Source organism: Calliphora vicina, chromosome 2 (genome assembly GCF_958450345.1).
Source record: "Calliphora vicina chromosome 2, idCalVici1.1, whole genome shotgun sequence".
NCBI classification, from domain to species: Eukaryota; Metazoa; Arthropoda; class Insecta; order Diptera; family Calliphoridae; genus Calliphora; species Calliphora vicina.
Window position 1 is genome coordinate 87,984,058 of NC_088781.1, and position 17,301 is coordinate 88,001,358.

The 17,301-nt window shown below is 33.6% G+C and overlaps 1 protein-coding gene across 1 annotated transcript in view; it reads left to right on the plus strand.

Annotated features, from left to right (window-relative positions):
* The first annotated feature begins 4,334 nt into the window (after positions 1-4,334).
* Positions 4,335-17,301, plus strand: part of LOC135950648 (uncharacterized) — a 31,445-nt gene continuing 18,478 nt past the window's right edge. Inside the window, exons 1-2 of the mRNA XM_065500179.1 lie at positions 4,335-4,527; positions 4,595-5,423. Of these exons, the coding sequence (XP_065356251.1) occupies positions 4,335-4,527; positions 4,595-5,423 (1,022 nt within the window). The remainder of the gene's footprint in view (positions 4,528-4,594; positions 5,424-17,301) is intronic.

The window sequence follows — 17,301 nt, forward strand, 5'->3', positions numbered from 1 at the left end:
ACATATCATGGATAGTAGCCTTTGCAGCTCTTTCACTTATTTTTTGATGAATAAATTATGGAACTTATACTGATGAATACGAATGAGTAAGCAAAACAAACTAACGGTTTGGACAGTATGTGCACAGTTGAATAGTTGCGACGTTTCATTGAATTTTTGATATTTAAAACTATTGGAGTTAGTAGCTAAATCTAGGTGTTCCAATAGTGCCAAAAACCTTGACAATTTTTTTTTTCATATTTTATTTATTGTACAAAGAAAAAATTATATATATTTTAGTTATTTCATAATTGAATCAAGTATTCATGTGCTCAAAAATAAAATTTTCTGATATTTTCTATTGAATTTTGAGTTTTGAATTTGATAATTGAATATACAATTTTCGTTATTGGTTGAACTTTAAATACAAAAATTATTGAATAGATAATTTTCGTAATTGAAAACACAAAAAATAACAAAAATGTGTTTTCAATTACGAAAATTATCTATTCAATAATTTTTGTATTTAAATTTCAACCAATAACGAAAATTGTATATTCAATTGTAAAAATTATCAAATTCAAAACTCAAAATTCAAAAGAAAATATCAGAAAATTTTGTTTTTAAGCACATGAATACTTGATTCAATTATGAAATAACTAAAACCAGTTCAATATGTGATATATATTTGAATTGAAAAGGTTTAAGAAATAGTTTTTTCTGTGTATCTTCACAAAATAATGTGAACTATCAATAATTTGTTCAATTCTTAAATCTAAACATTAATTTTTATTTACGTCCCACCACAGTTTATAGATCCTATCATCAGCGCTGGCCTGTTGGATTCCTTCTTCTTAGTCGGATGTAGCCATTACTTCCCATTAATGTTCGTGCAAGTGGGTTTTTCAAATATTACTCCGCTTGTTTTTTTATTTCATTTTTCACCATGGAGACACCTAGGTCCTAGGTATTAGAAGCTGAGGCCGTGCCCCATAATTGAATTCCATAGCACCATATGGGTTTTATTATTGCAATCTAAACTCAATCTCGAGTTTTTACTAATTAACCAGTAAATTTGTAGTAATGTTAACTTCATTTGAGTCAATTTCGTATCTATATGCTTTTTCCAGGTAAGACGTCGGTCTAGATGCAGACCTTGATATTTAACTTCAGTTTGTTGAGGTATTATATGATTATTTATTAGGATTGGAGGGCACGATTCTCTACGCAATGTGAAAGTGAGATGTATAAATTGTTGCTCGTTTACTTTTATTCTCCATTGTTTTAACCACCTTTCTATGTCGAGTATATGGTCTTGTAAAAGTACAGATGCTTCTTGGGGGTTTTCGAGAATGGCTAGTATAGCTGTGTCATCAGCAAAAGTTGATATGTGGGTTCGACTGTTTGTAGGCATATCACAAGTATATAGCAAATATAGGAAGGGATTTTTGAATTTCGGTGGATGAAAATTTTCTGCATATCAATACTAATAATAGGTTAGACTAAAATTATTGCTTTGCCAAAATAAGACCACTTAGGAGTTTTTAGTGAGCATTTGTCAATTGACGAATAAATGGTGCCATATTTTGGAAGGCATTCTAGCAAAATGAATATTAGAACTAAGCCCAATTGTTTCGGCTTAAAATTGTGGGGTTCTGCCTTCATTAGATGGATATATGTTTTGTTGCATGCCTTATTCTGGTTCTCAGAAACTGTATGGCATAGAAATTGGAATTGAAGCTCGCGTGATCCTGAGTTTTCTGGAAATTGTGAAGCTTCAAAAATTATATTTTGCGTATTTTGACAATGTAATATCCAACTACTTGCTGGCCTCTTTTCCTAATGCTGTATACTCAGCTGTTGGAATTGTCTGGAAGTTGCACAGTCCTTTGTGCAGAATTGGAAAAGTTAGAGGGAAATCGAAACTTCTTGTTTGCGAGAATACAGACGTGCAGGAAATAAAAACAGAGGAACCAAGAAAAAACAAACGTGATACAATACGGCATTCACAGTCCATTTATGTGTAAGAAGTTCGAAATATTTTGTATACATATTCCGCCGATGGTGATTGTAATTACCACCCATTTTCTAAAAAACTGGAATAACCACTGACTTCAAAGTTTGGAATTTTTTTAATTAGCATAAAAATAGGTCCAATATAAAATATTAGGAAAATCGGTCAGCTGGAACTTGATGCGGCGAAAAGTGGGTTAATATTTTATTCAACACAAGTCATTGGTTCTGACTCAGTCACGTTAAGAAAATTTATTTTACTAACTACTAAAATTTTGTAAATGTAAAGACTTTGCATAAACCTACTTATATTCTCCACAGTATTTCTGGAATAAAGTATTTTAATATTTAGTGATGAGCGTATATTTGAGATTTTTGGGTCAAAATTGAGAGGTAATAGAAAATGAAATAGTGAGCTGCTTACACAAAACCTTAGTTCTACCGTAAAACATGGCGGTGGGTCTTTGATGGTGTGGGTGTGATGTGGGCTGTATGTATTTTTAAAAAGATTTGAAATTTTAGATGTTTTTTAAATTTTTAAATTAAACCAATATTGCATCGCTGATATAAATGTTATAGTTTGTTTTTTACAAAATCAAATTCTTAATATAAATTCGGTTTTCCGGATATCAAGAGTTGCATAAGCAACTTAAAAATTCAAAATCGCAAAGTTGAATGACAAATTATTTTGCAAGAAAAGAAGCAATTGCAGCTCTTTGATTTCGTCTTATATTCACAAGATTAATTCTAGTGATGAAAATGAGATTTTACCATATGATGACAATATGATTATATCATCTAGTGATGAAAGTGACGTTGAACCAATTCCAAAACGATGCAGACAATTATTCAGTGATTAACGTATTTTGTTTTTATTGTTTAAGTAAATTAAATAAATATATTTCTGTTGATTTTTTTTATGCGAGTTTGTTCTGATTTTTTAATTAAAATCTGAATTTATGCGATTTTTCAGAATTTTGGAACGAATCATTAGTTTTTATATGAAGCTAGAGTATCGTTTTATGGGAATTCAATTTATGCGATTTTTTTTGGAACGCATCTATCGCATAAAACGAGACCTGAGTGTATACATATATATACATATATAATTATTCAGGATAACTTATTTTAAAATCTTCAGCTCTCACGTATGTTCCAAATAATGTTGTATGTTTTCTTTTTGAAGGTGGCATAACAGGAATGTGAGTACCATCCCAAAAAAATACAATTATAGGCTTAACTCTTTGCGGTTTGGTGGTTAGTTTACTAACCACATTTTCTATATTCTTTAGAACAGAGTTTTTTTTTTTTAAAAAAAAAGAGAAGTAACACAGGCAATTAATATGAAGAATAGGTGGTGAAAGGAGAAGAAAAGCTTTTTAATTGACAACTCTGCAATTGCGCGTTATATTTGTTATTAGTGCAGGTTGCAGCGCCTGTGGTGGTGAGATGGCGCATTAGTCAAGCCAACAACCTTTATTTAATTATTTTACTTCGGTGGCGTTTTAGTGTTATACTACCGAAGGAGGGCGCTGTGATAAATATTAGTTATTAGTAAACTAATAATTATTATAAACTGATGTTGTTGATTGGCAGCGGCTGGGAATCGAACCCAGGCCACAAATACCATATCATGCTTAATGATCAAACGCGCTAACCAATTAAGCCACAGCACCCTCTTAAATCTATTGCCATTTTGCTAAACAATTATATTTTTTTAAGTCATCGTTTATGATCAAATATAACGATTTTAACGGCTGATTTAAAAGTAGCATAATGCTTTCAAATAACAGTGCTGTAAAACTGTAACATATCTGTGAGCATTATTAAATAAAAGTTTTCAGTTGATTTGATCGTAAGTTGGCAACGCTGTATTCGATTTCGAATATTCAGTTAAAGAACATTGTAGAAAGTACACCACAGATGGCGTATGTATTAGAAACCTCTAGACAGTTAAATAGCTTTCTAGATGCTAATGCAGTGTTATAAATGGTGGCAGAGGTTGCAGTCGTGAGTGAGTTTATCAGAGACGCTTTTCGAATAAACATCATCTAAGTGCCTTAACGTGTGTTGTGTTTTTCAAGTAAATTCGTGTACATTATAAATTGTGTCTGTAATTCTGAGAATTTATAAACGTGTATAAAAAAACATTGAGTGACTATTTAATTCTGTTGTTGTTGTAAATTTTGAATAAATAAAGAGTTGTTACAATTTTTAAACTACTAAACGGCTTTTATTTGGAATCAAAAGTATCCGGTTTATTTAAAGGAAATAAACCAAACGTTTTGAAAAGGTTAAAACGTAACAATTGGTGTCAGAAGTGGGATTGCAAATTAATAAGCATGAAGTTTGAGGAACTAAAAGTTGAACAACTCAAGAAAGAACTGAGTAAGTTGGAGCTACCAACTACAGGTAACAAAGCAGAGTTGCAGAAGAGGCTCATAGATGAATTCAAGCGGCAAGATACTGACATCGGAGCCTACGAATTTGAGTATAAAGAAGAAATGGAAGTTTCTACCCGTGCAACAACAAACAGCATGGATTTATCCACAATGTTTGCTGCTATGATGGAGAAATTTAGAGAAAAAGGTGTCTGCATTAGAGAGCGACCTAGAAAAACAATACCAAGATGTTGATAATAAATTTCTCGATCTGGAAATGAAAATTAATAATATTCAATGCCAAGACGGACCGGTGCGAATTATTTCAGAAACATCGAGAAGAATAAAGGCTCCTAGTTTTGATGGCAGCACACTATTTAATGTGTTCAAGTTCCAGTTTGATACAGTTGCCGTTAGAAACATGTGGAACAATGAAGAAAAAGCTATAGAATTGATATTGGCCTTAAAAGGGAATGCAGCAGTAGTTCTTGAAAGCGTGCCAGCAAGCAACAGAAATTGTTATGATGACATAATGGAGGCGGTACAACGTAAGTACGGTGGCGAACATAAAAAAGAATTATACCGAATGGAATTGCGTGGTAGAGTGCAGAAACCCAATGAGACGCTACAAGATTTTGCGTTGGAAATCGAGCGTTTGCTACAGCTTACTTATCCAGGGAATAACAACCCATTTTTGGACCATATCAAGATAGAGGCATTCGTCAATGGCATTCGCGATCCTGAAATAAAACATGCGGTTTGTGCTACATCTAAACCATCACTTGCTGAAACAGTCTCATTTGCACTGGCGCAAGAAACGGCGAAAATAATTTCAAATCCGCAAATATGCAAGGTGCGCAATATCGAGGTTGTTGCTGAAGACGAGAGAAATATAGTCGATGAATTAAAAAAGGTCTTGGAGGCGTTTAATGATAAGCATAGAAAAGCCAGAGTAAGATGTTATAATTGCGGTAAATCTGGTCATATTCAGCGAAACTGCAAAGCACCGAGAAAACGAACCAGATCTGTTTCGCCTCCAAGAAACAACCAGCCGTCAAATCATCAATCGTGACAAGAATCACCTTTAAACTAAAACGAGCTAGCACTATGGGGCAAGAGCTAGCTCCCACATCTGAGGGCCCCACAATCTCCATATCAGTAATGCAGCTGAAAAATAGCAATCTTACGGCTAGTGGATACATCAACGGTCAGAAGCACACTTTTACTATAGACACAGGAGCGTCGCAGTCCATAGTCAAGCCCGATTTAGTCAAAAACACAATTGAACCATTACGTGGGGTAAGTCTGCGCACAGCTACTGGGGAGCCAGCCACTGTCTATGGTAAAGTAACCATTGCCAATGTTAGCGTCAATCATGTATTTATTGTTGCCGATATTGTGGACAAAGTAATCATTGGTGCTGATTTCATGATTACTCACGGCATTACTTTGGATATGGGACAAAAAGTTATGATTTGGCGAAATGTGGAAATACCCCTTGGCGTCGGATATGAAAATTGGACTGAAGTATGAAAGCTAGTTACCGTCGAGCATCAGAGACTACCACCACAGTCAGAAACTTTAGTATGGGCCTGTATGGAGGGAGATTGTGAGGACAACAGTTTGTGGGTGGTAGAACCAGCAGAAATAAATAGTGATCTTATAACAGCAAAAGCCCTCGTTAAATACTGCAACAACAAAATAGTTCCTGTAAGAGTGCTTAACCTGTCCAGCTCTGTAAAAGTCGTTAAGCCAAATTCCGAAATAGGTCGATGCACTTCAGCAGAGGCAGTAATCAATTGCGAGAAAAACCCGGAACATGTCAATAAATCCACCAAGGAACACGAGCTACTAGCGGAATATGTGGGGAAATGGATAGGAGGATTAGCGCCGCCCGATAGAAATAAGGCCAAACAGCTTCTGAAGAAACATACCTCGGTCTTCGCCTTAAAAAGTCAATGCCAAGGTAGAACGGCAATTGTAAAGCATCAAATAAATACTGGCGAAGCGAGGCTCATAAAGCAGGCGCCCAGAAGTATTCCTCTAGCAAAACGAAGTGAGGTGAAGGAGTTGGTTAACGAAATGGAGCGGGATGGAGTAATCGAACCATCTTCAAGTCCTTGGAGCTCGATTGTTGTGTTAGTTAAAAAGAAAGACGGCAGCACTAGGTTTTGCGTCGATTATAGAAAGCCGAACGACGTTACCAAAAAGACAGATACCCACTACCAAGAATTGACGACACCCTGGACACTTTAGCTGGAACAAAATGGTTCTCCACATTGGACTTGCAAAGTGGTTATTGGCAGGTAGAGATTGCAGAAAAAGACAAAGAGAAATCTGCGTTTAGTGCTAGTGATGGATTATGGCAGTTTAATGTGATGCCCTTTGGACTCTGCAATGCTCCAGCCACATTCGAGCGTTTAATGGAACATGTGTTGAAAGGACTTCACTGGAAGACATGTTTGGTGTACCTCGATGACATAATTGTCATGGGGAAGTCTTTCGATGAACACTTGAAAAACCTTGAAGAAGTCCTTAAACGAATAGCAGCGGCTGGACTAAAACTTAGCGTAAAGAAATGTGCATTGTTCCAGAAAGAAGTTAAGTATTTAGGGCATCGCGTAACAGTAGACGGTATCAACAGATGAGGATAAAATACGAGCCGTAAAGGACTGGCCTCGTCCGAGAAATCTTCACGAATTGCGCAGTTTTCTAGGCCTTTGCACGTACTACCGACGATTTGTACCGAATTTTGCCAGTGTTGCCGCAAGCCTACATGAGCTAACGCAGAAGTCGCGAGCGTTCCTGTGGAGTAAATCTCAAGAACAGGCATTCCTTCCGTTAAAGGAATTGTTGTGTACAGCACCAATTTTGGCATAACCCATCCCAGGGGCGAAGTTTGTGCTAGACAGCGATGCGAGTGGATACGGAATAGGCGGTGTGCTTTCGCAGGTGATCAACTTGACGGAAAAGGTCATAGGCTACTACTGCCGAATACTTTCCAAGCCTGAGAGAAATTACTGGAAGTATTAGAGTGTGTGAAGCATTTCCACAAGTATTTGTATGGTCAGCACTTCCAAATAAGAACCGACCATTCTGCCCTCAGGTGGTTGTTGCAATTTAAACAACCTGAAGGGCAACTGGCTCGTTGGATTGAGCGGCTTCAGAGCTATGACTTTAGCATCGAACACTGGAAGGGTTTGAAACACGGAAATGCGGACGCGCTCTCAAGACGGCCTTGCAACGTGGAATGCAAGCATTGCGCAAAATCCGAGGAAAAGGAATGTGTCATGGACGTTCGACTAATGCATATAGAGTTCAGTGCAGATTGGTCTGCATTGCAGAGAAATTACCCCATACTATCAAAAATAATATCGGCAAAAGAAGAAGGCAGAAGGCCAGCCCGCAATGAAATATCGGCCGAAAGTACGCTGATGAAATCATATTGGGCCCTATGGAATAGTCTACAATTGTTAAATGGCTGCTTATACCGCATATGGGAAAGTGCTGACGGTAAAACAATGACAAATCTAATTGTTGTACCATCCTCTAAAATAAACGAAGTAATGAAAGAGTTTCATGACGGTACCAGTGGTGGTCATCTTGGTGTGACAAAAACCTTAGATAAGCTAAAACAACGTTTTTATTGGGTGGGTTGTCAGCAAACAGTAGCCGATTGGGTAGCCAATTGTCCACAATGCATAGCAGCGAAGGGCCCAGTAAGAAGAAGTCGTGGACAACTTCAGCAGTATAACTCAGGTGCGCCATTCGAGCGGATTGCGATGGATGTAGCAGGACCTTTCCCTGTCAGTGATTCTGGAAACCGTTTCGTTCTAGTGGTTATGGATTATTTCAGCAAATGGCCAGAGGTATATGCAATACCCAATCAGGAAGCTAAAACGGTTATAAGCGTATTTGTGAACAACTGGGTGTGTCGCTATGGTGTTCCACTGGAGTTGCACTCGGATCAGGGTAAAAATTTTGAATCCGCCGTATTCAAGGAAATGTGCGATTTATACGGAACAAGAAAAACCAGAACAACGCCACTGCATCCTCAATCTGAAAGATTCAATCCCACCCTGGAGGAATATTTAAGAAAAGTGGTCAGTGCACACCAGAAGGACTGGGATGAAAACATACCAAAATTTCTATTGGCATACAGGTCAGCTGTTCATGACTCGACCTCTCGAACACCTGCAAAAATTGTCTTCGGGACAGAACTCAAGTTGCCTGGTGATTTAGAATTCGGTATTTAGCCCTCATCAAATAATGAAAACACTTCCCAAGAGCAAGATGGCCTTTACGAACTTCACGAATTCGTACGCAGACGAATAAAAATGACCAGCGACAAAATGAAAACCAGATATGATCGAGCAGCGAATTCTGAGGGATTTAATGAAGGCCAACTTGTACTGCTGTATAACCCTCATCGCAAGAAAGGGCTGTCTCCCAAACTACAAACCCATTGGGATGGACCATACAAGGTGATTAAGAAATTAAACGACGTGGTGTACAGAATACAGAAAGAAAAGAGCCCGAGATCTAAAATGAAGGTCGTAAATCTAGAAAGACTAGCCGCCTACGGGAGAAGTAAATCTATGCCTATTCGGGACGAACAGGCTTAAGCGGGGGGCAGTGTTACGAAATTGTACTTGAATTCAAATATAACGATTTTAAGGGCTGATTTAAAAGTAGCATAATGCTTTCAAATAACAGTGCTGTAATAGCATACTGTAACATATCTGTGGGCATTATTAAATAAAAGCTTTCAGTTGACCATTGATCGTAAGTTGGCAACGCTGTATATTCGAATTCGAATATTCAGTTAAAGAACATTGTAGAAAGTACACCACAGATGGCGTATGTATTAGAAACCTCTAGACAGTTAAAGAGAAATCTAGAGTGCAGATGGCAGTGTTATAAATAGTGGAAGAGGTTGCAGTCGTTAGTCAGTTTTTCAGAGACGCTATTTGAATAAACATCAACTGAGTGCCTTAAAGTGTGCTGTATTTTTCAAGTGAATTCGTTTACATTATAAAGTGTATGTATTTCTGAGAATTTATAAACGTGTATAAAAAAAACATTGAGTGACTATTTAATTCTGTTGTTGTACATTTTAAATAAATAAAGAGTTGTTACAGTTTTCAAACTACTAAACGGCTTTTGTGGGCTTGGCACTTTCCATAAAATGTAAATAGTTATTATGGAATATCTGATGAATTTGGTGGACTATAATTGTGAAAGCCACAAAACTTCGCGGAATTTTCTTTGGCACAATTGAGCGCTTATTGGCTGAAAATGGGCGTGGCACCACCCATACCAAGTAAAGAGTAATTTTCGAATATCTGCAGAACTATAATTTTGACAGTCTTCAAACTTTATACGAATCAATTTCTTATCAGTTTATGAATTCTAACCAAAAATAGAATGGATCGGAACAGGGTGTGTGGACCCTCCCATACAAAGTAAATAGTTATTTTCGAATATCTGGAGAACTATAATTGTAATAGTCTTCAAACTTTGTCCGAATAGCAGATTTCGCATTTTACATAGTTTGCCTATAAATGGACGGTATTTAATTAGTGGGCGTGGCACCTACCATACAATGCAAATGGTTTGTTTCGATTATCTGAAGAACTATAATTGCAAAAGTATTTAAACTTTGTACGCATTAATTTCTTATCACTATACATAGTTTGGCTGAATATGGGCGGAATTGTATTAGAGGGCATGGCACATATCATACAAAGTAAATAGTTATTTTCCAATATCTAGATAATTATAATTGTGAAGGTCTTCAAACTTTATATGAATCAATTTTGTATCACTGCATGAATTATAACCAAAAAATGGGAGGGATCGGAACAGGGGATGAGCCACCTCCAATACAAAGTAAACATTTATTTCTAAATATCTTGAGAAATATAATAACGATATTATTAAAATTTTGTCCGAATAGCACTCTTATTATTTTACATATTTTGGCTGAAAATGGTCGGGATTGGATTAGTGGGCGTGGCACCTCCCATACAAAATAAATAGTTAATTTGGATTATCTGGAAAACTATAGTGGTAAAAGTATTTAAACTTTGTATGAACAAATTTCTTATCTTTTTATGGAGTTTAGCTAAAAGTAGTCGGAATCGGAACAGTGGGTGAGGACCCTCCTATACAAAGCACATAGTAAATTTTGAATAACTGGATAACTAGAATTCCGAGACTCTTCAAACTTTGTCAATTTTGAATATCTGGATAACTAAATTTGCGAGATTCTTCAAACTTTGTCTGAAATTTGTTTTATAATTTTACGTATGTAATTTGTCTAAGGGCCATTATTACAACTTGCCGTTATAGTTAAAGGTAACTTTAAGCAATAGAAAGAGGTACCCTTAAAGGTAACTTTAACTATATATTTAAAAAATAATATGGTTTTATATGTTTATTTTTTTTTTCACGGCTAAACGGCTGTTTTAAATGTTTACATGTTCCTGTAAGTCGTTTTGCATGAGCAATTTCATCGTTTGTATAAATATTTGAGGCAAAATATGGGAGTAGTAGCCACAGAGGGCGTGGCACTTCCCATATAAGAGATAGAGTCCATACATTTTGTACGGTTATTCTACCATCAGTAGGACAAGAATGGACGGACTATCAATAATGGGCGTGCACCCTATATGCAAATTAAATACTATAATTCATATATGTATACCTGTATAATTGTAGTATGTAAAGCCTTAACATTTTTTAGGCCAAAAATGGACAAACTAGTCCATTTCCAATAGTCCAGTAGAGGTCGTGGCACCTTCCGTAGATGTGACAAATTATATACAGTGGAAGCTATATCAGCAAACAATATTAATATTTAGGACAGAAATACGTGGACTACATACAATATTAAGTAAATTTTAACGTTTTTAAACATTTGAAAATCTTCTATATGTATATAAAAGTGAATGTGTATTTGTTTGTATGATTGTTTGCATATTTGTACTTCATATTATGCTAAACTAAGAATTACTTTAAGACACTACGACTTTGTAATGGCACTCGACTTACAGTAAAGAAATTAATGAACAATCTAATCGAGGTGATCATTATAACTGGGAAGTATAAAGGGACAGATGTTTTGCTGCCACGTGTTGCCATGATAACTTCGGAAATGCTATTTGATTTTAGTCGATTGCAGTTTCCTATTTGCTTAGCATTTGCAGTGACAATTGATAAAGCTCAACGTCAGTCTTTGCAAGTTTATGGACTAAATCTAGAAAATCCATGTTTTTCACATAGACAGCTTTCATGTGCATTTAAACTTAAAAAAAATAAAAAATCGTTTGTTCGCCATTTTTTCGAAAAAAGTACTTACATTAATTTTAACTTATACAGAAAATAAGAAAAAGATAAATAGTGTATTTATATTTTCCTGAAAGACAACACTTCGGGAAATATTATAAATGCAAAAGAATATCAAAATTCGTATTATTGCGTGGTCCAGAGCCTTCCGAAGTAGACCTATTTTTTATATAAATTTCAACTTTAGACAACTAACTTTGCAACTTTGCACTAACTCTAAAAAACTAACCTTTAAAAAAAACTTTATTTATTGGTACACTTTTAACAAACACTTCAATTACAAATATAATTTAAATTAATCACTAATTATTTAATAAAACTTTATTTATCACTATTTAATTTGAACTTAAATTAAAACACACACTTTTTATTTAACACAACCGATGATTTTAATATTCATAAATATACTGAGTATTGTCACGTTCTTCTTCTTTCTTTTAAAATGTAAACAGTAAAAAGTCGGTATTAATGTAATTTGTTATTGTAAAATTTGTCACTAACCAAAAATAATATTCTTTTGTATACTAAAATGAATCGTTTTTTTATCATAATGTACTTTTTAATATTATCTATTAAGTTAATTTTTAGGGATCTTTGTTTGTAACTAAAATGTACTTTAATAGGGTTTTTACACTAGCGCACATCTAACATCTACCATCAATTTGCAAAGATGTTAACATCTTCCCATAAGAATGGCACAGCGTTGAGTGCCAACATCTTTCTACATCTTTAAAAAATGTTCCTATCTAATTTCGTTCCACCTAACATCTTTCGATTATTTTAGTGTCACCACTAATAAAATGCCATTTATATTAAGAAAAAAATTTAAACAAATATAATATAATAATGAGGGGACATTTTATTTGTTTGAAATTTGCTTGTGAAATTATTTTCTTATTTAATTTGATAGTATAAAAAAGAAAACCAGTCTCAATTCATTTTGTTTTCATAAAAACAATAAGATTTTTAATATTTTTGCAATTTTACTGATGGTAGATGTTAGATGTTGCAAGTGTGAACAAATCTTTCAAGTTTTCAACATCTTCCATACGTTTCGCCAAAATGTACGTAAGTGTAAAAACCCTATAAGATGAGCATAATTCGATAGTACTATAATTTGTTTTTGTAAAATGTTTTTTATATGCTGAGTAATATTTTTGCGACACAAAAGAGACACATTTTAGTATACATATCGAAAATATAACTTCCAATTGCTGGCAGGGTAGTTGAGCTTGAGGTTAAATTAGGGTTACCAAAAGTCCCGATTTTTTCGGGTTTGTCCCGCTTTTAGTCATGAAATCCAGCGTCCCGCTCTTTTTGTTGGATTTTCTAAATCTAATAACTACTTATTTCATACCTAGTTTAAAAGAACAATATTATGTTGAAAATGTATAAAAAACAATTTAAACAATTAAGAGGAACTGATATGTAAGTATTTCCTTGAGCAAATATTTATTCTAAAAAGAGTTCATATACTTAACTAGTTATTTCTTAATGATCAATCGACTATGAATAATTAAAAATCATTATGCCCACCTTCTGGCTGATTGTCCGTGACTGAAATACCCAAGAATTGGAGGCGTTACTCAATAAAGATAGTTGTCAAACTCAACAAGAGCTTGCGAAATCATTTGGAACTACTCAGTCAGCAATTTCAAAATGTTTGCAGGAAGCAGGATTCATCCAAAAGCAGGGAAATACGAATTGAAGCTGAGATACGTTGAAAGACGATTTTTTTATATCTGAAATGCTGCAGTACCTGTTAAAAACCATTCAAAATAAAGTGGTTGGAAAATGTTGCTTCACCCGCTTTATAGTCCAAAACGTTTCCCCGTCCGACTTCTATTTGTTTCGATTGAAGCAGAACGTTCTCTCTGCAATACGTTCTTGGCCTCAAAAGAAGTGCAGTTATTTTGGCTCCCAATATTTTCCAATATATTTTTTAATTTTTTGTATGGAAAATTTCCAAATCAAGTTAAAGTAGCAAACCAACAAAGCATGTTACGTATTGCGTAAATTTACAATTTGGGTAAAATATTAACCTTTATGTCAACGGCAACATACCTGGGTATGTTGTGCATTTTTCTTGATATCCTAGCCAAAACTGTTTTCCGCAATTGTCCCAAGTTTGGATAGGATAGGATCACCCGTTTTGAAGATAAATCCCATTTACAAATTTGCACCCTTACGTCAACAGCATACATACCTGGGAATCCATAGTAAAACGCATGCAAATATAATGATAAAATTAAAAAGTATAGTTCAACGTTTTAACCCACCCTACTCCACATTTTTGATAACAGCTGGTCCAAATATATACCGATTTTCTCCATTTCTCTTTTATTGGACTAACAACAAATGTATATGTCAAACAAAAAAAACAGTTATTTAAAAATCGTGATGGACTCCAAAGTTATATGTATTTGAATTTTAAAAAAATTTAAAAAGGCGATTTTCTCTAGTTTTTGGGAAAAAAGTACTTTTTAATTTTTAAGTTATCTAAAAAATTTCAAAGATTATGTATTAGGAATTTATACTTTTTGAAAAGCTAACTTTACACTAAATATTTTAAATGAAAAAAAAATTAAAAATTCTTCGTACGGAGGGAACCAGGTTCATTCAAATAACGCCTATTTTTTATATAAAATTAAAATTTAGGGCAAAAATCCTCAAATCGCATATCGCTGGCTTAACATGCAAAGGATCTGAGTCCACAATTTAAAATTTTTCATATTTAAAACATTTTCCATATTTAAAACATTCAAACTTTTTTACGTAAATATTTTTGAATTCTGTAAACGTATTTTTTTTTGTTGTATTTTTCTTTGTTTTCTATGTGCATAAAAGCACATTCACCATGAGTGGCAAGGGTATATATAAGTTTGTCATTCAGTTTGTAATTTCTACATTTTTCATTTGCGACCCCACAAAATATATATTCTGGATCGTTATAGATAGCGAAGTCGATATAGCCATGTCCGTCTGACAGTCTATGTTGAAATCAACTTTCCGTAGCCTCTAAATAACTTATAAACGTGATTGATACATCAAAATCTCCGGCTCGGTTGCTATTTAAAATCGAGAAAATTGGTCCACAAATGGCCGAGATATAACCCAAAAACCCATGTATTTTGGCCGAGATATAACCCAAAAACCCATGTATTTTGTTAGTGTTTCATGAAATCATGTACATATTAAAGACGTGCATTAGTACACCACATAGTATTTGTAAAACGAATACACCATAATAGGTACCTGTTACTATAAGTATAAATGAGGGAATGAGTGTAATTGATATTGTGTGTTTTTGCTTGTGCACATCCACTCTATCCACAAAAACAATACCAGTTGCTTATGGTTTTGAGTTGAATAGTGACTTGTATTTGTTTCTTAAGGCTCCATTAGTCTTTGCGTTCTGTAACGTTTCTGTTCTGTGCCGTTCTGAATGCTGTTATATTGTAGTTAGTTTTTCCGTAAGATCGTATCAGCTGTTTTTAAAATAATAACCAAAAAACCATCTTGGTGATTTTGTTACTATTTTTAGTGTTTTTTGTATTTAGACCTTCAACATATTATTGTGAACATTTTTATAAATACATACATATATTTTTTGTTAATGATTTAATTTAAACTAATTTTTTTACATACATAGTACATACATTAAAAGAAATTTATATTTATTTTATTAAATTTCAATGTTTTTTTGAAAATATTATATTTTTTATTCTTTTGTTAATAATAAATATTTCCCTTTCAAAAATGTTAGCACCACTGCTCTCATATTGTTGGCATTTTTGTGTATATATGATATCAGCTGTTTTAGCTGTCACTTAACGTTGCGGACAAAATTCTGTTTTCAACAGATTCATCCGCAACAGAACGGCAACGTTACAGAAAAACTAACGACATACACAACTTTCCCTATGCTAAAAACAAAACAGCTGATTCGGAACGGAACGGAACGTACAAACTAACTAGGCCTTTACTCTCAAATAACTGTAGTACTACAAACATTTTTGAGTATTTGTTGTTACTTATATTAAATACTCAAACGAATGTAGATTAGTGTATCAATGTGTTTTTGTATAATACAAGCCAGTATGTACTTTGAAAGGAAATTTAAATTTGTGTTTAAAAATGAACAAACGTTTATTTTTGGAAATAATTCGGTATCTCGGGAACTATTGGAGATATTACTATGAAATTTCTCATGGTTGGAGCTGAATCCAAAAATGAAGCCAAAAATCCATTTATAAAAAAATTTAAAATATAAATAGTCCATAAAAAGATCTACATACGAAGATCTAAATACGCTTACATCTGTAGTTGAAGAGATATTTAGATTTATTGATTTATTTTTTTTAATTTTGCTCGATCTTTTTATGACGGGCCTACGGAGGGTCGAAATTTATTTTTAAATTATCACCAATATTGGCGATAAAATTCTAAATAAAATAAATGAAACTTGCTAACAGTAATCTTGTCTCTATAAAAAGTTACACGCATCCAAAGTTGGAACATGTAAAAAGTGCCGATTTTTTAAAGATTTTTCTGAAAAAAATTTCTTCGGGACTATATACAATTTTTATATTTTCCGGGAAGAAAATTTAATGCAAAAGCTTGTAAAGTAATTTTTGGCTCACTTAACACAACACTTAACGACCTAACCAAACTTGGCCAATTTTTAAAAAAAAATTTGATTTGAATAACAAATTCTAAAAAAGCAAAGCACCGATCCTCGAAAAAGCTTCATATTTGTATAGCCCTATATGCTTCATAAATACTTACAAAGTTTTTTTTACTATCACGGTAAATAACGTCACAGTATGCACTTTTCTAAAAAAACTCAGTCTCATACATACATACATACATACATACATACATACATACATACATACATACATACATACATACATACATACATACATACATACATACATACATACATACATACATACATACATACATACATACATACATACATACATACATACATACATACATACATACATACATACATACATACATACATACATACATACATACATACATACATACATACATACATACATACATACATACATACATACATACATACATACATACATACATACATACATACATACATACATACATACATACATACATACATACATACATACATACATACATACATACATACATACATACATACATACATACATACATACATACATACATACATACATACATACATACATACATACATACATACATACATACATACATACATACATACATACATACATACATACATACATACATACATACATACATACATACATACATACATACATACATACATACATACATACATACATACATACATACATACATACATACATACATACATACATACATACATACATACATACATACATACATACATACATACATACATACATACATACATACATACATACATACATACATACATACATACATACATACATACATACATACATACATACATACATACATACATACATACATACATACATACATACATACATACATACATACATACATACATACATAC